Raw genomic sequence first — 22,019 nt, forward strand, 5'->3', positions numbered from 1 at the left:
AATTGGTTTAATACTTCAGTAGTGGCTAAAAGACAGCAAAACAGGGTACTGTATGCCACCTCCAGGGAGTCATCCACATTCTGCACCACCTCCAATCAACACGGATCGAGGTCCACAGCCTTGAGTACAATGACAGTTGTAGGCAGTGAAAAATTATGACTGCAGTAAAAGCATAATACCTCAAATCTTCATGGTCACAAGTGAATTCTAGTTTAATTAGTCTTCATTCTTTCACAGTGTCCTTTGCCTAGCGGTTGCCCTGGAAAACCATCACATTGTCATGAGGGCTCATGGTTTTCCAGAGTAGGGTTTGCTGCTCTGACCAGATCCATGTACATTAGCAATTTCCTACTTATTATTCAAGTTCCTTTTTTCTGTTTAGAGTCAATGTGCTGCTTTTCCTCACTGGCCGTACTGCTTTCAATCTTCACATATCTATACTGAGCAAGACAGCACTTCACTCAGCACAGAAGTTACAGCCTCAAGCCAGCTCTACAAACCTGTTTGATCCCCTTTTTCTGGAGGGTTGGTATTCAGTTTTTCCTGTACCTTAGGCTCCCTTTCTTTTCCAACCCACCGGCTGTGCAGCAGTTTTCTGCCCTTATATGCATCCGACTCCCTTCTTAGGAGGCTCACCATTCGGTTTCACCTATACCCGAGGCTCCCTGTTTCTGACTGACGGACTGTGTTTGGCAGCAATTTCGGCTTCGAGACAGCACTTCACTCTGCTAAGCAGTTTTCGCCTTCAAGCCAGCACTTTGTTCTGTGCAGCAAGCACTGCAGCCTCAAGACAGGGCTTTGAATATGTCCGGCTCCCTTCTCGGAAGGCTCACCATTAGGTTTCATCTTGCCAATGCTCTGCTCTGCGCAGCTCTCGGTGGCACCCATTGCAGCAGCCCCAGCTCTAGAATCACCCAGCGTAGGAGTCTCAGCTCCTTGCCTGCTCACCACATCACCCAACACAGCAGCCTCAGATTCAAGCCTGCAGTCCATTCCGCATCTACTCTTTGCCCCTTGAACTTGCCAACCTTCAGCCCTGGCACTCTAGAGGGCTGCGCTTCAAGCCCATTTGGTTCCCTTTTCAGGGGTCTCACTATCCAGTTTCTCCTTTATTCTGACCGATAGGCTGTGCAGCAGCCCCTTTTTGCCAGGGATGTAGTATGTCAGCTTCTCCTGGGATTGTTGCGCCTCTCCAATTTTTTTTCTTTCCCATTATTGACTGGCCAGGACTGATTAAGCCCCACATGCTAGTACTCAATTATTTCATTATTGTCTTTCAGTTTTCACTCTCTGGTCTCTTGCAAATGAGTTCTGACAAATCACCACCTGCGCTGCTGTATCCAGCCGCAACATAACAAGCTTACACTTTTCTCCAGATTTAAAATTCGTTCTTTATTTGAAAAATATTCTTATATAGCCCACTCTCTTTTCCTTGTTGTTCTCCCGCATCCATATCCCTTCTGTAATCAAGTAAACCGGTTTCTTGGCTTAATAATAATACTTATAATTAATAATAAACATTTAAATATAAAGTGCCTATAAAATGTCTTATATTGCATGGGTGCCCCTTTTAGCGCTTTGAAATGTGCTTTTATTCTCTACCACTGATGTTCCTGACATATTTTTGTAATTGCAATAGCACTCCACCTGACTGGGTTCTTGTGGGGTTTTTTTGTCTGTAGCTACAGCTTATGTTATGGCCACTTCCATAGCTTCATTTTATTTAGTTTAATATAGTTTATTTTATCAAAAGAAAATATAAGAGAAGAAATGGAGAAAAAAAGTTCTCAACTTGAACTTTATTTTTCACTAGTGTCATTGTCCCACTGCTGCTACCATCATCCTTTTGGCATGTTGAGGTGGAACTAAGCACATAAAATCCCTTGTTTAATATTGATAATAATAATAATTGCTTACACTTAATTAGAGCTTTTCTGGACAATCCACTCAAAGCACTTTACAGGTAATGGGGACTCCCCTCCACCACCACCAATGTGCAGTATCCACCTGGATGATGCGACGGCAGCCCTAGTGCACCAGAACGCTCACCACACATCAGCTATCAGTGGGGAGGAGAGCAGAATAATGAAGCCAATTTATAGATGGGGATTATTAGGAGGCCATGATTGGTAAGGGCCAATGGGAAATTTGCCCAGGACACCGGGGTTACACCCCTACTCTTTTTGAGAAATGCCCTGGGATTTTTAATGACCACAGAGAGTCAGGACCTCAGTTTTACGTCTCATCCGAAGGACGACGCCTGTTTACAGTATAGTGTCCCCGTCACTATACAGGAGCATTAGGACCTACATGGACCGCAGGGTGCTGGCCCCACTAACACCTCTTCCAGCAGGAAGAAGAAGGCTGATGTCGGAAAAAACTAATAAACTGTGCAGTTAATGTTGTAATATCCTTGTACATAAAAATATACACATATTAAAACATGGACAAATACTTCTGAAAGTGATAATATGGGGCACAGAAAAAAACATCTCACTACACTCCATGGCAAAATATCAAAACCCAACTAAAACCACCCTGACTATCACAAAGGGTGGTTGCACAGTTCAACCACTAGATGTCACCTGTACAATGAAAGTTTACTTAAAAATCGAAACAGACCAAAAATAACTTGTAGCCCTGGTACTGACTAGATTAATTTATATGTAAATTATATCCTGGGTGTGTTATTAGACTACTCTTCACTGGACCAATGACCTGAAGTAACACATAAGACTACAGTACTACCTGGCACCTTATGATGTTTGTTAGGTTTCATTTTGTCACCTCAGTAGGGTGAAGTGGTTATGAGCAATGGATGTAATGAGTAGTGGAGAAAAGGGGATAAATCATGCACAGGAGAGAGGAAGAGGCCAGATAACAGAATTAAGAATTAAGATAATTGTTAAATCTATCTTTAAATGCATTACTTAAATTAAACAGGTTACATATCTGGGTCACCAGGATGGAAAATTTGCTGATCAGCTGATGCTGGGCTGTATCACACTGATTAAAGAGGAATTCTATTTGGTGCTAAAATGTTAAAAATGGACCAGTCCTATAATGCGAGTTTTCAGGCATTTTTACTTCTTGATTCTTGTCAATATTTTTAAAGAGGGTACTGATTGGTTACAGTAAATTGAGATAAATTAAAATACATTCTGTACAAAATAAGAATTTATATAATGAAAAAAACAGTTCCATAGCATTTACACTGGAATACCTAGATTAAAGAAAAGAATCCCCGTGAAGGCGGCACATGGTGCTTTTGATTACAGTAGTAATCACAGTTACTGTATGCTCCTGTGTCTTATATAAAGATAAAGAACGATTACTTTAAAAGTCAGCCCTGACATTCCTCAAAATAACCAAGTAAATGTTAAAAGTATATCTCAGTTCAGGTCACCCTTCCAGGGTATATACATTTTATATACAAAAATAAAGTCTCATGAGCCTATGTGTTTGAAATCAAGAACACTGCTCTGGTAATAGATAACCTGTTATCATACAACCTTCATGATTTCCAAAACTTGGAAATCTATTTTCTTAACATACTGCTATTGTGTCAGTCAGATTGGTATTCCATGTGTCCATATTCCAAAGCAGATTGGAACATCAGTAGTTTTTTCTCCCATCATTCTAGCCATTCTTCTTTTAGGAGAGCTTTTCTGTCAGTTTGATGGTGACTGCTTTGACCTCTGAGTATTCTGCGAGGGCATATTCACCACTAAAAAGAAAAAAAAGAAAATATTCCTAGTGGTTTTTAAAATAAAAAGATTTTTATTCTCTTTTCATATTAGTGTATTCATTAGTCAATTATTAGTGTATTCTACACATATAGTAAATGGAAATTTTAATATCAAAGAACATGCACTGGACAGCCATGTAGTGAATGACTGTAAACAGAGTAACAACAGGACATATTTCTTAGATACAAGAATATTAAGAATTATTTATAATGAATGAATGTCTACATATTGATGTATGTATTTCACATTTGCAAATGTAAGGGTGTGAAGAGCAACTTAATTCCAATTCAGTAGCAACTTAGTAACAACATTACTGAAACAGTAAGAGGTAAATTTAAAGAGTGGATGATGTTAGAATCCAATGTAAAACAGATTGCCTGACATAGTATATTATGTTATGAATTATGAATGGATTATGTTATGAAGTTATGAATTAACCAAATGTTTGAAAATTAAAGCAATATGATCTTACAGTTCCCGGCCATTTCCTGACATTTTATAGCCACCAAATGGAGCTTGAGCATGAAGAGCATTATAACAGTTCACCCTGTAAGACAACAGGACAGATCAGAATCATTTCAGTAATTAAGTTAACTACACACATTCAACACTTTCCTCATCAGACATATGCAAATTTAACATTCGCAAATTTATTCTCGATTCAGTCTGGCTGATGGGATCTTGGATGTAAGAACAGAGCTGCACTGCTGACTAGGATCATGAGATGAATCTAGCTACAGTAGTAAGTGAGTCTCTTGCTGCCCCCTGACCATGTAATCATGACCCAGTGACCCCATCTCATCATGATCTTGTTTTTGTTTTATAACAAATGCTCCCGGTTCTGTGTTGGCAGTATGAGAAATGTCAGGCTCACTGTCAGTTTAATCACCCTTTTCAATACAGTGTAGCATGCTAATCATAAAGGCAGAGAGAAAGTGCAGACATCCATTGGACACAGAGGAGGGATCTGTGTTGTTTTATTTTAGCTGATTAGTGGGAGTTTGTGATTGCTATTGTATATTTGATCATTGTTATGTTCATTAACGTAAAACTAATGCATTAATACTTTAATTATCATATAAGGCAGGGTTACTTGTCTTTTAACCATGCACACTATACAATATATTGTAGTACATTATGCAATGGTATAGAGGATCACTTGGTTATATGTAAATTTGGCTATTCACATTGGTTACATGTACTGAACCCTCATGAATGTCGAGATCCTACTATAATCAAAATTCATATCTCTTATAGACCATGATAGTGGTAGGCAATACATTATTTAACACTTTTTTTCTTATTTCTGAAAACTAGAAACTTATTGGATATATTTACATGATAGATCAGTAAGATTTAAAATGTAGTCTTAAACCTACCAAATGGTACCTGACTGCAGTGTTGAAGACAGAGTCAGTGCTTTATCCATACTTCTAGTGAATACAGCAGCAGCCAAACCATACTCAGTGCTGTTGGCTCTTTCAATGACTTCCTCTTGGCTTTTAAATTCAAATATGCACTGTACTGGCCCAAAGATCTGCAAAATAAAAAATCATGCACAGTGCTGCTTAGGAGCTGGAGAGCAGTGGCAACCAAAACACAAACCCTATTCTCTGTGTCCGGTTGATTTGGAAATGCTATCAAAAAGTCTTTCAACCTTTTATTTCTCTCTATATTTATTTTATTTGTATTTGATCTGTTAACTGTACCCTCATTTGTATTTTATCTTCAGTTTTGGTAGATTATAAATTCAACATCAGCATTACAGGGTCCCTTTTGTTTCTTTGGATGTTTATGACAACCATCATTACAGACTTGTTGATCTACTCAGTCAGGTTGGTAACTCCAATAAAGCTCTCTATTTGAATCACACATCTTCTCTGCCTTGGAGTTTGACTAAACTACTGAAATGGAGTTTAAAACAAAAGTTGGGGAGGAGATCAAACTCTAATGTCCACTACTGCCTGCCCTAACATTTCTGTCTTGCACTTTTTGTTGTCAATTCCCTTCCTCCACCCCATCTGTGCCCTTGCAGCAGCTCCTATTTGCTGTATCTTCACTAAAAATAGAAGTTCTAGCCACTCTGTCCTTAAAAAGGGTCAGCAAGGTTTCCCCTGTAAAGCACACAGTTCCAATCACCTCTTCTCTTCCTTAATTAGGGTTTTAGTAAACTACTAAAAAGGAGAGATAACATGATCTCTGTATCTGATGTAAGAAGATATATACGCTTTGGTTATTTTACCAGTCCTATGGATGTAACGCATGCTTTTTACTATTATCAGATAACTTAATTTCCTAAAATACTACATAAATGTTTCATGACACACTTGTAATAAACAGCATACAGTACCTCCTCTTTGGCAATGCGCATGTGGTCTTTAACTCCTGAAAATATTGTAGGCTGAATGTAAAGGCCTCTGTCTCCAATGGCATAGCCTCCATACTCCAGCTTAGCACCTTCTCGCTTCCCACTCTCTATCAGCTCCATAATTTTATCAAACTGTTTCTGGTCAATCTGTGATAAACATAAAGAGGAAAAAAATACATTTTCTACCATTTGAGCACTTATATTAAGAAAGTAAAACAGAACTGAGTATAATGTAATACTAATGGTATAGGTTGTCCTAGAAAGAAAATTAACAAACCAATATTAAAACAAAGGCAACTCTTTATTGGAATGCAGAAAGATAAGGAAAATCTAAGGAAATGTAATGCTAATGCATAATACATATAATACTATTGAAACAAATTAATAAGAACTTGGCATAAATTGGGGGAATGTTAGCCTAATGTTGAAGATAATTCAGTACAATTCTCTTTAATTTCCATCTTCAAGGAGACACAATACTGAAATTCAAAGTTTGATTTAGGAAACATATGGGGACAAACCTATTTACACTTAAAAAATGTAATTTGGAAACATTGCAAGGTTTTTCAAGGTACTCTATGTATAATAAATAAACCCGATTTTGTGTACTCCACTTAAAAAAAGGTTCATCACCCTTGGTCTTAAGAATGTACTTGTGCCTAATAATTATCCTGTGAATTACATCTTGCCTCTGTGCAGAAATGAGTTTAACACAAAATAGATTCACTACATGTTGTTTAGCAGGACACTACTTTGTTCAAAATGACTGTTTAAGGAGACGTCACTCCCTCCTACGCTGAAGCACTGACTTTGCATGTTATCTTGGGTATAGCACCATGGTTTTCATAACTATGCACCTAATATTTGAATATAAAATTTAAATTTCTAAGAAATTATAATATTTAAATGTTTTTAAATGTTTGCAATAACTAAAGATTTTTTATTGTAATAGCACTGTTGCTGGTGTTTATTTTTCCTTCTTCTTGGAATAAGATAATTTAATTTAGATAATATATTGAAAAGCCTCATAATATCCAAATGAAAACAAAAACATTTTTGAAATCCTTGTTTTTTCTACTTTCAAATAAAACTAAAAAGGGAAATGATTTTAACAGACTGGAAGAGAGTATTGTCTATTTTTTTATGATTAGTTAAAGTTATTGTTAAAAACTATAAACAAAGTTACAGTAATAATATGCTAAAATATAAGGGCTAAATCCTTCCCTCCCTGTTTCTGGCTGCCTGGCGCTTATTTATTAAACTGCTGCTCGTATGCACCCGAACATCATATTTGACCACACCCACAGAAGAAACTTTCTAGGAGCCGCATGTATTTAATGTGTTTGTGTGGGATTAAATGAATCCAAAGATGTTAAAAAGGAATTGAGAAAAACTATATCTATGCATCTGTAGGTTCCCTAGACAAGGCAAATAACAATCAATGATATTTCAGAATTGTATCCCAGAAACTCAAATTCATCTAAGTAATTATAGACAATTAGAATAAATCAGCTACACTAGTCCAGATCCTCTCCTCATAGAATGGACAATTCCAAGATGCAATTACTTACTATCATGTTTTCGGGAGGAGGGAGAAAACCAAACTACCTAGAAAAAACACCGGAAGAGTATGCTCCTCACAAAAGAGAGCTTGCCCACAATCAAACCCAGGACCTAAATATATTTATTATGTAGACTTATCTTGCAAACAGAATTTGATTCTTCTTCTCCTTTTTTTACAATGCTGAGAAATAGTTTCCAAGTATTCAGTTATCCTTTGAGGAATAAAGCATTTAGAAAGATGTGAATATGTTACTATATCTGTTGTCTTATTGCATAATTTAAAGATACTGTTTCTGAATTACAGTTTCTCCAGAATATCATACCACATTTTTCAAGAGATGGGTATTGGGATTTTTCCTATAAGAAACATTCAAACATGATATGGGGTCTTTAAAATTCCCTTAGGACATCCACCACCTTTAGCCTGCATGTTCAAAATTACCTGTGGTCCATGTGACGTTCTAGGATCAAATGGGTCCCCAACAACAAGTTTCTTGGCATTGTCTACGCTACAACGGATGAACTCTTCGTAGATCTTCTCTTCAACAAAGACTCGTGATGCAGCAGTGCAACATTGGCCCTGGTTAAAGAATGCACCCTGTTGGGACTCCTGCACAGCCAACTGCACTGCAGGGGAACCAGTACATTATCAACTTGGTCTCAAACAATGACTTGCAACTGATTGCAGATTTCAGTGGATTTATTATCATGAAGTTGGTAGCTGTGATATTTTGGGGATGTTAATTTGAGACAGATCAATGAAATTTGAATCTGCCTACTCTGGTAACAGTTTTTCTTTCATTTTATGCAAGAAATTGGTTTTAACAATCACCATGTTTTTATCAGTTTTAAAATGTTAAAGTATATTTCTTATCTAAAATTGGAATAAAATCTTTCAAATGAAAGGAAAATGAATATTTCTTACAATCAGCATCAGCGTAGACAATGCATGGATTTTTCCCTCCTAATTCCAGGGTCACTCTTTTTAAATTACTTCTAGCAGCTGCTCCTTTGATTAGTTTTCCAACCTGAAATGAAGGCAGTTATTTCCAGTTCTTCCCATACTAAAAACAACACTAAAGAAATCACGAAATAATGTTCTGTGACCACATGACTTTCAAAGGCATCACTGCATAATATGTTTTATTTTGTCAGTAATTAAAGAATAAAATCTGAAACAAATTCAAACGTGCACCTGATTACAATTATTCAAGAGATAAAACCACTCTGCAAGAGAGATTTACTTAAAATATGCCCTAATGCCCTAAACACAGCTGGGATAATAAAACATAGATATTTTGAATAGCCTGTTATACTATCTGTTAAGATGTACCTACTTCTGTAGATCCAGTGAATGCCACTTTGTCGATATCCATATGGTTAGATATGGCTGCACCAGCTGTTGGCCCAAATCCTGGTAATATATTCACGACTCCAGGGGGGAAACCAGCCTGTTTGGTAGAAAAACAAAATGTGAATCATTAAAACTGAGTAATGGTTTTTGAAGTCATAATGTGTGATTAAAAAAAACAATCTGATCAGTTAAAAACTATGAATAATTGTCAAATCAAATTTATTTACAGGTCATATACTGTAGAAAATTAAAATTACTTTTTAATGCAGTTATAAGTTATAAGAAATATTAATGATAAACCTATCTCTGTCATAAAGGCATAGGATTATGTTAGCTTTTCCTGCCTCTTGGCTTTGACTACAATACACTCCAACAAAAACCTATCCAAGTCATACTTCAAAATAAACAGTTTAATGCTTAATGCTGTTTAGCTTAATACAATAAAGTAGACTCACTTCTTTCACCAATGCACCCATGTGGAGAGCTGTGAGCGGAGTTTGCTCTGCAGGCTTGATGACCACAGTGTTCCCGCAGCAAAGAGCTGGTGCAATCTTCCAGATGAACATTAATAAAGGGAAATTCCACTGCATGGAAACCATATATATTACTGCAATATGAACAATAGCAGGGATGGAAAAACTGAAATATGTCAATTAAATAAGTACTTAGTCATGTGAAAACAATTTTTGATGGAAGCCACTTTAACAGTATTTATATGAGCCAGTCTTTTGAATAAGTCTCTACCAACTTGGTGGACCAACCAGCTTGGTATAATTTTTGCCTATTTCCCTTGGCAGATTGGCTCAAGCTGTCTCATGCTGCTTGGGGATCTTTTCCCCAATTATCAGTAGGATTCAGATCAGGACATTAAGATCAGATCAGGACATTAATTAGGCTAGTCCAGGACTTTCATTTTTTATTCCTAAACTACTCTAGTGTAGCTTTGGCCATTGTGTATTATTATGATGAAAGTTGAATTTTCACCCCAATTTTAAGTCTTTAGCAGATTAAAATAGGCTTCCCCCTAGTTTCTGCATGTACTTTGCTCTGTCCATTTTACTTGAATCCTAAGAAGCTTTCCAGTCCCTGCTGAGGAGCAGTTCCCAAAGCATGATGCTGCCAACACCAACTGTAGGGATAGTGTTGCCTGAGAGATGTACAGTGTTGGATCTAACCAAACACAATATCATAGACCAAAAGGTTTCCATTTGGTCCCATCTGAGCACAAAAACCTTTGAAAATATCTGTAGTCAATTAAAGGCTTGTAATGATTTGCCACACTGATTTTGCCAAATGGAAATGTTTCGTGGAGTGACTGCTATATTGTTGACTATTATTTTAAAATGGAACTCATTGTTATAGCGCCATTTTCTACGCGGTGGTATGTTGGGGCTCTAGGATTAAAGCAGTAGATTCTAACAGACCAAACAAGCTCATCAGAAGAGCAAGCTCTGTCATTGGGTCTGGCCTGGACCCCCTGGAGGTAGAGGCTGAGAGGAGAATGGTGTCCAAACTAGAGGCCATCATGGACAATGTCTCTCATCCCCTCTATGACATGCTTGTGGAAATGAAGAGCACGTTCAGCAATAGACTAATCCATCCACGGTGCGACAGGGAGCACTACAGGAGGTCATTCTTGCCTTCTGCCATAAGACTGTACAACGCATCCACTTTGTGTCTGGGCAGAGGCAACATTGACAGTGACCTGTTTCTGGACTGAACAGTAAACTGCTACATCTGTTCTTTTTCTTTTTTCCATTTACAACCGTTTTTGTGCAAAAAATATGCCAGGGACTTGTGCAATACATTTATATTTATATTTATATTGTGCAATACAACTTTTTTGCGTACTGTTCTGTTCTGGTTTGTTCTTTGTGTGTTCTGGACTGTGAGTAACTCTTCTTAGTGCACTTCTCACCGTGCTGATTGTATTGTATGTATTGTATTATTATTATTGTATCACTTGTTACACTGTTGCTGTGTTGTCTGTGTTAAGCTGCTGTTGCACTGCAATTTCCCTCACAGGATCAATAAAGTATCTATCTATCATTGTCAATTTTCATTTTCAATATAAAGAGCTTACTGTGTTTCCCCTTCTTAAGTCTTTATGTCAGTACAAGTATTCCTTTGCATGTAGGCTTTTTCAGCCTATGCATTTTGTAAACCACCTCTGGTATGTTTGATGTTCCTGTCAAGTGTCTGGCATCTTTTACAGTTAATAAACCAAAGATTCTGTTACACTGCAGTGTTAATCTGCAGTACAAGGAAACACCTGACCTTGTGCTTTTAGATAACATCACTCTTATCAAAGAGTGGCCAATAAATGAAGTAAAGAACAATGATCAACGAATTCACAGACTCTGCCTATTGTTCATACAAAGGGAAAAAGGAAGAGATGTTAACAGTGAGATCATAGTCACTGTATCAAATGTGTTTTAACAAGTTGGTATTGTGATCTACCGTATATTTGCACTTGCATTTTTGTACACAATGGCAATTAATAAAATGCATATATAATGCAAGATTTTACACTGAATTCACAGCATATTTATAAATTGGAATACAGTTCCAGTGGCTCCTGAATAAGACCACATCCCAATGTGTTGAGCTTTAAATTCTGTCCTGAAACTACCTACTGTATGTTCCTAAAACACAAGCACCCTGTTCCTAGTGATATGCAGCAAATTAATTTCCTCAGAACCTCATCTGAAGCATGTTACATCCACAGTCATGGCATATGCCACTACACTGATCAACTTCAACTTCAGAGAAAGGATATCTTTTACTTACTCTGGTGCTTCCTTACCACCCTAACACACTTCCTATCCCCAGGACCATTAACCACAACTTTTCCATCCTACAGGATGATCCCTCCATTGGGGCCCTCTTTTCTGATCGCCCTATCATCTCATATCGCCGACCACCTAATCTGCGTAACCTCCTTGTTCACAGCTCCCTTGACCGCCCTCAACAACCATCCACACCAGGCACTTTCCCTTGCAACAGAGCTCGCTGTATCACCTGCAAATACACAGCCACCACCACACTCATTCAAGGCCCCTCAGGACAATTCCGGATCACCCAGACAGCATCTTGTACCTCCAGCAACCTTATTTACTGTATCTCTTGCAGTAAATGCCCAGCCATCTACATTGGAGAAACAGGAAGGAGACTCGGAGACCGTTTCAGAGAACACGTCAGGGCTGTAAAGATTAAAGATCTCTCCAAGCCCATTGTTTCTCATTTCACCTCTGACGGCCACGACCACTCTAATCTCTCCGTCTGTGTTCTCAAAGACGGTTTTCCAAACTCATACATCAGAAAGACCACCGAAACTAAAATTATTCTGCAGCTAGGATCACACCTTCTCCCTTCCCTTAACGACAGACTACTGTTCTTTTAAATTTTCTCCATTCATTGGAAGTTTCATTTCACACCTCTCTGCACCCATTCTGACTTCACACCTCTTGATTGGCCTCTCTTTCTGTCCCCTGCTCCCGCCTCTCACTCCTCCTCCCTCCCAACCTTTGTTCTCCCGCTACTTTACCTTTGCCTACTGCCCTGTCTCTCTCACACCTGAAGAAGGCTCCACGGCCGAAACGTTGTGTTCTCTTTCTTCTTTTTTTCAGCATGGAATAAACCTATTACTTGTTCCTTTGCAGCCTACGCATGCTGACGCAGCTACCCACCTGAACTATCTTTTACTTATACTTACTGGTATGATTGCACCACACACACCTATGGGTTCATGTTTAGTGAAGCACACAAAGTTGTCATCTGTCAGAAAAAAAACAGAAAAACATTACTTTCTCTTTCTCTATGCAGAATTCACCTGGAAGTGATTCAAGGTACTTTATGGTGATCTGAAGTCTAATTTAATTTTAAATATCTTAATTATATCATGGGATAAAGTGATAAAGCACACTAGTAAAACACATGCTAATGTAATAATTTAGTTTTTTGTAATTAACATCTCGGCATATTTTAGTACTCTGTGAACTCACTGTTTCAATGAATTGGAAATCTAAAAATGGCTGAAGCCTGGAGAAGGCAAACAGCCACAAACCACTTATATTATTGTACCAGTATTTTTCTATTCAAATTGTTGTCACATTTGTACACCACTAATTTATCATGCATTAAGTATTTGAGAAATACAGCATTTTATTAAGAACAATTAAACGTTGAGAAAGATTGCACCTAGTATATAGAAATTGTTTGTTGCATCCTGATTGACTTATTACATTTTTGGATTACATTAGTTATTTTGCATTGTCTTTTCTACCTGGACCCCAAAACCTGTCTATTGCATATGTTATAATGAATGAAATCCAATATTTCATATACTTCCTAAAGTGGTTGTTTCTCTGTGATTACACACTTTGACACCTATACACAATAACTATTTACATGTATTTTCCCATTTCTATAAGTAATCTAGAGTGATTAAAAGTTACAATAAGTATTGAATTCAGGAGCAATTTTTGAAACTAAAAATTAGTCAGCTCAAAATATTGAAAAAGTACTTTCTATAATAACTTAAGTTTTTCTTATCAGTTCACCTAATTTTCTTATCCATATATTAACTCATCACAAAATATGGCCTCTAAATAAGAATTTCAGGTGAGGTTATCATATGATCAGAAGTTTATAAGATAAAAAGGAAGTTGGTAAACTTGTCCAGATGATCTCCAATCTACCTATGCACCTATAACAGACAGCACAACTCTCTGTATTCTGAATATGGTCTTGATATTCAATCTTATCAAGCCTACACTGATCCCATAACCTTAGGTGCAGACAGACATGTCTAACGATCAAGTCAGTTGTCATAGATTCCTCACTTTAAAAGAAAAATAATAAAATATAATATTCATTATTATTATTATTATTATTATTATTATTATTATTATTATATAATAGAAATTTGCTGTTAATGGGTTAAACTGATTAACACAAAATATATACACATTCCTAGTATTACAGACCTACCCACTGCCATTGTCTTGCCATGTATCTTATCAGCCCAGCCAGCATAATATCTCAGAGTTTTAATGCAGCCATCAAGGTCAATGAAGAACGATTGCAGGAAGGGTTTTCCAGTGTCCATTGTCTCCAAGGTCTGCATTAATTTAAAAATACATAAATTAAAAATAAGAACTCTGAATAATAAGAATACTCTGAATTCTTAAAAAATAAAAGATACCATTCATTTGGCCTGTGAAAAAATGTGGGTTCAGTATAATTGGGGCTGTTGTGAATGTGAAAACATGAAGAGGAATTGGAGCTCAAAACTCCAGAATGATGCCAGTCTTTATTAGAGCACATAAACACATGCACTTACAGTATATATGGTGGACAATTAACAGACAATGAACCTAAACAGTATGTCTTTGAACTGTAGGCAGAAATTGGAGAACCTAGTGAAAACAGGGAGAACATATAAACTCCACAAAGATAGCACACACCAGGCAGCAATCCAATCTAGGTCCCAAGAACTGTGAGACAACAACCATGGCCACCACACCAGACAATAATAATTAAACAATAACAATAATAAAAATAAAAACTGAGGAAGAACATTCCTGAAGCATCCAGGAGCCTGAGCAGAATCAGCAGCAGCTATACCCTGACAGCAGGGCAGCAGAAAACAGCCTTTTGAACGTGTGCCCAGAAATGGAAAACTAGCTATTGCAATTGAGGAACAGCTCACTTTTGTAAATTAGCCGTAAAGTATCTGACTCACTCTTGCAGACTGATATACTGTACATATACTTACTTATTCTTCATATCATGTATGTTTAAGACTTAAGCCAAACAAGTTTCTGTTTTTTATCTTAATATGTCAATCTATTTATTCAGTAGTTCAGTACAGTAAAGTACTTTAGAAAAAGTACAGTAAATATATCTACTGTATCTTATATATTTTCTACTTTTAATTCAGATACATGCTTTTAGAATTCACCAGCTAAACAGTTATTTTAATACAGTAATCTCTCAGTTTCATTTACTAGGAGGGTAAAGGAGTGTGCTTTATTGCCAAATGTCTAATAAATCATGATGATATATATTTATATATATTTGAATCTTTTTACTTATTTTTTAACAATCAATATGAGTGATATAGAGTGATTTTAACAATCAACACAGTCAATATTTTTTTTCCTGTGCCATTTTGATAATAAATACACAAGCTTTTTCTGTAATATCATGAATATAATATATAAAAGTTGTTAAAGCACAGAAAACACATAATACAACCATCATAAATAATTATTAAATAGTTATTAAAATAACATACCCCTTATAGGGATCCACTGATAATTCTGAATTTTAAACCCGTAAAGTATTTATTTTTACCACGATTTATTATTTGTGTATTTCTCCTAATTATGGGGAAGGTGTGATATTTCTGATTTTATAAGAGAAAATTACCCTTTAACAGAATTTGTGCATTAAATCTGTAGTCCAGTAAGGCAAAGTCTGTTAAACCGGGGATTTACAATAATACTCTATTTTATATAGTGCTTTAAAAACAACCATCTGAAAGTAATTTGCATGTAATAAGAACATAATTTTAATACAAGGTTAAATATTTTTAGAGTAAGTGAATGTTTACTGAGATATGCAATACTAAAATGAAAAATATATTTTTTTAAAGAGATACTGAGTGATTATACAAACTCAGTATAGAGACCAACCTGTCTTTAAAAATATGAATTAAAAAATCACTACAATCAAATACCTAACATAACAATATCATTATATATACTGTATATATATTATTGTCAATCTAAAACACTTTAATGCACTAGCCATTAATGCTATTCTAACAGGTTTTATACATTTGAAAACCAGAATGATAATCCTTTAATTATCTTTATTGTTATACACAACTCACCAAATTTATCAAAGAAAAATAAAAGATACTTTGCAATTAGAATTTACATAAAACTGCATTATAGCAATGTCAACATTATATTTTGTCAAAATAAGTACAAAGATACAATTCTTTACTATATACATCCCTAACCTGTTGTCTACTTTTATAGGACAGTTTGTGGGGACAGTCTGATCTAAGCAGTGTTTCGAAGTGTCTTTTACTTCTTAATGGTCGTCTTCACCATATTAAGCATCTTTCTTTAAATCCTTCTCCTGAACTGTGTTTTAAATTGTATGTATACAATTTTATCCCTTGGTTGTTCTGAAAGCTCCATGACCTTTATGGTTGAATGGTTTTCAAGTCCTTCTATGGATTTTTAATACAATTATTTGGTTGAAATTCACTACCTGACTAAGGGGCTTTTCATAGATGACCTATGTGTATATATTGTAAAATAATGTGATTGACCATTATGGCACACATGGAGGAGGTCACTCAACTAATTATGCGGCTTGTTAAAATAATTTAATGGACCTGAATTAAATTAGGTTAGTTACAGAAATGTGTTGGAATACTTATGTAATCATGGGTTTTCCATTTTTCATTCACTTTAACTGTTTACTTCTCTATGCTTTTTCTTTGAATGTGTGGAGCAGGTTGTGTATATAATATAAAATGTCCGCAAAGTTTAAAACAACAAAATATGAAAAGTGAGCCAGGCACTCTATACTGCTATGTAAATTTTAGTTTAATGACCAATGACCTGGTTCGACAAGGACTCAAATAAACACTTCATCTCAGAAATATCACCAGACTACGCCCTTTGCTATCACTAACTGTGGCTGAAAAGCTGATCAACACATTTGTGCTCTCTTGAATTGATTACTGTAATGCTCTACTTGCTGGGGTATCTAAATCGACTTGAACAAACTGCAGTATGTCCAAAATTCAGCAGCAAGAATCCTGACCAGGTCTAGTGCAAATGATCAATTACTCCTATCCTGGAGTCCTTGCACTGGTTTCCAGTCAAATTCCATGTAGACTTTAAAATCCTCATGCTCACCTACAGTATTAGGCTCTGCATGGCTTGGCACCTCAGTACCTGTCTGAACTATTATCACCCTACTCCCCACCTCGCAACCTTTGCTCTTCTAATTCTGCTCTCCTTACTGTCCCCCAAGCCCATCTACATTGTATGGGTGACAGGGCCTTCTCCTTTTATGCCCCCAAGCTCTGGAACTCTCTCCCCAAGGATATCAGAGAGTCACCTTCTCTAAACTCCTTCGAATCCAGACGCAAAACCCTCTTCTTTAGAAAAGCCTTTACTTAACTGGTTCCATTCTTCACCCCTCTGCTTTTCTTAGTACCACCATCCACGGTCTCATCTATATATTGTAATTGTTTTTTATCTTATGTATTCTTTTTATTTATTGTTGTTGTCATTCTGTAAAGCGCTTTGAGAAGCCACCTTTAAAGCGCTATATAAAATAAAGTTTATTATAATTATTATTACTTCATGGTTTATGATGTTTTCCTTTGTTTTGATGATTAAAAATATACTTATAGGTTTTATCGTATAAAAGGACATTTGGGTGACACTACAAGATGTGTTATATTTAGTTATGTGTAAGAACAAAACATACAGTGAGGTCCTAACAGGTAACAGAGTAGGTATTTTATGCAAGACTTTATGCAAATGCCTTTTGGAAGAACAATAAAGAGTTAAATAAAGAAGGAATGCAAATTGTAGTGCCATGCTTTACAAAAACTACCAGAAAAATTCTACCAGAAAATTCTGACAGAAAAGCAAAACCTAGGAGTTAATAAGTATAGATGGAGTACCTTCAGAAGAATCACTTCTGTACTTCTTGATGTGTGCTATTTTTAATGTGCTTATTACAAACTGAACAATGTTAACTGCAGGTATGAACACAACCCGTGTTAAAGCTAAAAAGCATATCACTTTAACAAAGAAAGAAAGACTGGGAGAAATTTTAAAAACCATAACAATAAGAGGAACTTACAGCAAACACCATCCGCTCCCTTTCAATGAGATCTGCCAGTTTGTTTAAAAGACACCCTCGACTTGAGACATCCATCTTTCTCCATGGAGAGCCCCTCTGCCATGCTGCTCTTGCTGCATCCACTGCTTTATCAACGTCTGCCTGTGGAAGACATGTTACAGTGGACAGCGCTCAGACAGGTACTGTCTCTTTAAGTCAATAGTACTGTATGTAAAGCTTGTTTTAAATACTATGGATATTCTAAGGGGAATTAAACTGCTGTGTTGCAAGATTATTTGGATATGTGCATATTTGGAAAAGGTGTATTTTACATATTCAGAAGAGAAAAAAATCTGGCATTTTTAATGATAAACCCCATTCATGATAAAACAAAAATGTTAAAAATGCCATGCTTCCATGCTAAATTACTTTAATTTTTTTCTTGATGTGCCAAAATCTAAATCCTGTTAGTTTTGTGTTTTGTTCCAATCTCTTTTTTTGCACATAATAAATTCTGGACATTGGTGTTAATCACATAATAAATTGAATAAAATAATCTTATGGTTTCTGTTCTATTTATAAAATATTTTTGCAGCTATACTATTTAATACTATTATATTTTGCTTCATAGCAGAGAACTTGCTTAATGTTGATCAGGATGATGTTTGTCATATTAATTTCAAGAATTTACAGCGAGGTATCTTCTTGAGATGTTATTTACAAACTTAGTCACTAAAATCTAAAAAAAAGTGATGATATAACAACACAAAAACTTAAAGCACAAATATGTGTGTAAGAGGAATAATGATCAGCAGCAGTAACAGATAATTATTAATACAATTTCTTTTCCTCTCATGTTTTGTATCTGTAGGAAGAAAATACATTATTATGCATTATGTTATTTTCTGCATTACCTGTTCTGTTTAAGAACAAATTTGACAGGTTTTCATTACTATATTATTTTTATTGCAATGGCCATTTCTTGAACATAATATTTAATTGCAGATTATTTTCTTTCCTAACACAATATGCATTTTAACATTGAAAAACATGAATCCTTAAACTTAAAATAACATTTAAAAATTAAAATTCTAAGTAATTAACTCAGTAACGGAAATCTTACATACAGTATACCGTACTCTGTATTAGCAGACAGGTGTGATTTATAGACTTATGACGTAGAAGCTTGCCTGTACTTAGCAAATTATCATGATTTCTACACTAATACTACTTTAAAAAAAACAAATTTTAAAAGAAATATTAAAATCTGTTACCATCGTTAAGACAAATTCACATACCTGGTCGGCTTCTTCGATGTCGCATATTTTTGCTCCTGTTGCTGGATTGTACGTTGCAAACTTCTTCCCACTCACAGACGTATGCCATTCGTTATTGATGAAAATCTTATTTAACACATAAAAACAGGTTATTTAATAAAATATGAAGTTGTCTTTTTTAGGTTTGAGTATTGTAGCATGACTTCTGCATGTAAATCAATACATGCCAACAATACAGACGTGTAAATTAATCATGATTTAGTATAACGTCGCCGAACATTACATGTCGCAGTATACAATATGTAGTTGTTAAAAGCAAACCGGTACATAGCAGGAATGAGCAATCCTACAATCCTGGAGGGTCGAGGTAAACCGGAGTCTGACCAGGTAGGAACTGGGAGCAACGATGACCAGGAAAGGACGCTTGTCCATTGCCTGGCGCGAACACGGGGCAATTAATCGACACCAAACGAGTTAGCTTGTGTTTGGCTCATGGAAGGAAACCAGAGCAAGCGGACAGTTTGGATGTTCAAATTTTCTCCAAGTCGGACTCCAAACCAGAAAAAAAAACCCTGAACATTAATAGCCGATACTCCAGAAACAATTTAAAAACAGATACTGCAAACGGCTGCGTTCAAGAAGCCAGACAACTGATTTGCTTAATTTGATACTTACATTACCAGCCTTGGACAAGCTGGCATTAGATTTTTCACGTTAAGCGGTGTATTGTATATTTTCAGAAATGTGACATTAGCAAGAATATAAACCTTTTTGACATTTTAAGGTACAATCATCGGAAATAATTAAAAATACGAGGTGATTTAAGAACCTTTAAGATACTGACCATACTGTACCTGGAGATGAGTTGACATCATTTATGCACGATTAAGTCTACTAGAAATCAGATATTTGAATAAAAAACACTCGACCAATAGCTGAGTTTAAATAGTAGATTATATCGCTTTCAAAGTTGTAAAATGTTTGCTGAAAGATCACCAATTGCTAAAATATTTTCATGACCAAAAATAATTGATATTATATAGCCTATTACATAAATGGAGATTTCGTTTTTTTTTCTCTCCTTAATAATAGTCAAAGCAAATGATGGTTCACAGGCAACATATGACACACCTTACCTTAGAGTATCTCACTTCTAGATTTTTAATAGGATGGGGAAGTGAAGGATTTTTTCTCTCTGGTTGTCCATTCTCTACTGTCCCGTTCGCTGCCATGAGTGAAAGGTTGCTGGATGGCAATGAATCTGCTTGCTCCGGGTCAGCGCGCTGTTGTCTGGATGTTTGTAATACAACCAACGAGCTTTATAAGAAACCTTAGATCCTCCCATCTTAGTGGAAAACTGCTGAGAACATGAAAACTCCGCCCCTATAGCATAACCTTCAGAGTGTTGTTCATTCATACAACTTGGATATAATATTTAAGACTCCGGAGTCTGAAGTTTTTTTAAAAAGGTATTTTTAGAGCCGTGACTGGTAAGTTATGCTTTTAACACTTTAAGGGTTAAAACACAACAACAACAAAAAAACAAGACGGAAGATGTACTTTATAAGTTAATTCTTGCCACCTTTTATAGACCTACTTTGAAAGAGTATAAACAATCCATTATAAATCTAATGAAGCTATGAATGATTTGCAGACTAATCTTGCCCAATTCCAGGAAATGGGAAATTTAAAAGATTCCTGGTCAAGTAAGTCTTAGCTCACAATAAATGTCACCTGTAATGTCAAATGTAACATGAAATGTTATCACACTTTTTTAATTGATAGGAAATATTATGGAATCCCCAGATGAGAAGAAAAACTAATCGCATAGAACATCTGTACTTGACAAGTAGTTGTACAAAAACAAGATTACAGCCATATCGTGCGATGTAACTTTTTTAAATTATACTAGTAGTGCTTGCTTATTAGTCCAATACAGTTACGAGGCTGGGAGAAGTAAATCAAATTGTGTATCTATGTCCATGGTTTCAGCACTGTACTCTATCCCTCTCAATCTTCTGCTGTAGGCCAGTTACCAATTATCTTTACATTCTCGCGTTTACAAACCCTTAACATATTCGAGCTTAAAATGGAAGAAAGGGCAGGTTTTTCTTTCATATGTATATACTTAATACGCCTATGTAGTCGCAAATACGTGTCTATACGTCTATACGTATACAATATCTGTGTTTAAAAACAAAACTGGGAAATGTAAACTCCTAACTATCTTGGACCATAGCCTATCCCTACAGTATTCCTACCGCTAAGAAATAGAAATTGGAGTTCTATGGAACATTTTAACACCAATAACATTCTAGCACACCGCCGTGTTAAAAAAAAGAATAAGGCTGTTTCTAATTAACTGGAATTACAGTCATGTAATAGAAGTAGTAACTGTGAATTTTATTGGAGTACAATATTTATATTGTAATAGACCACCTTTGATCTGTTCCTTGTTGAGGGTTATGAACTGATTAGGAATGACTGGGGACCGTTCATCAGGCACGGAAAGGTGCGAGGAGTTGTGATGGTTTTCGACAAGTTGGTTTTTGCACCTGGGTCTGATAGAGTTTAATAGAGTTTAACATATGCAAACAAATGCTTTTGTTCAGATGGACAAAGACTTTCCCATCTCTGGGCTCATACTCAAACACTGTTGGCATTGTTTCCTCTCCATTGCTTCTTGTCACTCTTCTTGTCAAAGTTTAATGAGGACAACGAGCTTTCGCAGGCACATTTCTCACTTCAGCAACCTCCTAACACTTAATAATGAGATAGGGACTAAGAGTGAGCGAGAGAGTCGAGGAAGTGGGCTGCGAGGG

General features: G+C 36.0%; 1 protein-coding gene across 1 annotated transcript; it reads right to left on the minus strand.

The window, feature by feature from the left end:
- Positions 1-3,064: 3,064 nt before the first annotated feature.
- On the minus strand, positions 3,065-20,508 carry aldh1a3 (aldehyde dehydrogenase 1 family, member A3). Its single transcript, XM_088921396.1, has 13 exons — positions 20,334-20,508; positions 19,219-19,323; positions 17,942-18,082; positions 14,027-14,156; positions 12,750-12,811; positions 9,490-9,618; positions 9,018-9,131; positions 8,606-8,708; positions 8,123-8,307; positions 6,100-6,264; positions 5,129-5,286; positions 4,222-4,296; positions 3,065-3,727 (listed from the first exon to the last, which is right to left on the minus strand). Exons 1-13 carry the CDS (start codon positions 20,427-20,429, stop codon positions 3,655-3,657), a joined length of 1,536 nt encoding a protein of 511 aa, XP_088777522.1. The 5' UTR covers positions 20,430-20,508; the 3' UTR covers positions 3,065-3,654.
- Between the last annotated feature and the right edge of the window lie 1,511 nt (positions 20,509-22,019).

Source organism: Atractosteus spatula, chromosome 7 (genome assembly GCF_055471065.1).
Source record: "Atractosteus spatula isolate fAtrSpa1 chromosome 7, fAtrSpa1.hap1, whole genome shotgun sequence".
NCBI classification, from domain to species: Eukaryota; Metazoa; Chordata; class Actinopteri; order Semionotiformes; family Lepisosteidae; genus Atractosteus; species Atractosteus spatula.

What these genes read in the sequence shown, in the direction of transcription:
- aldh1a3 (XM_088921396.1), bottom strand. Translation starts at nt 20,429, where the DNA reads ATGGCAGCGAACGGGACAGTAGAGAATGGACAACCAGAGAGAAAAAAT. An exon ending in TGCGCATTGCCAAAGAGGAG is followed by an intron (nt 5,287 to 6,099) that starts GTACTGTATGCT and finishes TTTATTTTGCAG; the next exon opens with ATCTTTGGGCCAGTACAGTG. An exon ending in TCAGGAAATGGCCGGGAACT is followed by an intron (nt 3,728 to 4,221) that starts GTAAGATCATAT and finishes TTTTCTTTTTAG; the next exon opens with TGGTGAATATGCCCTCGCAG.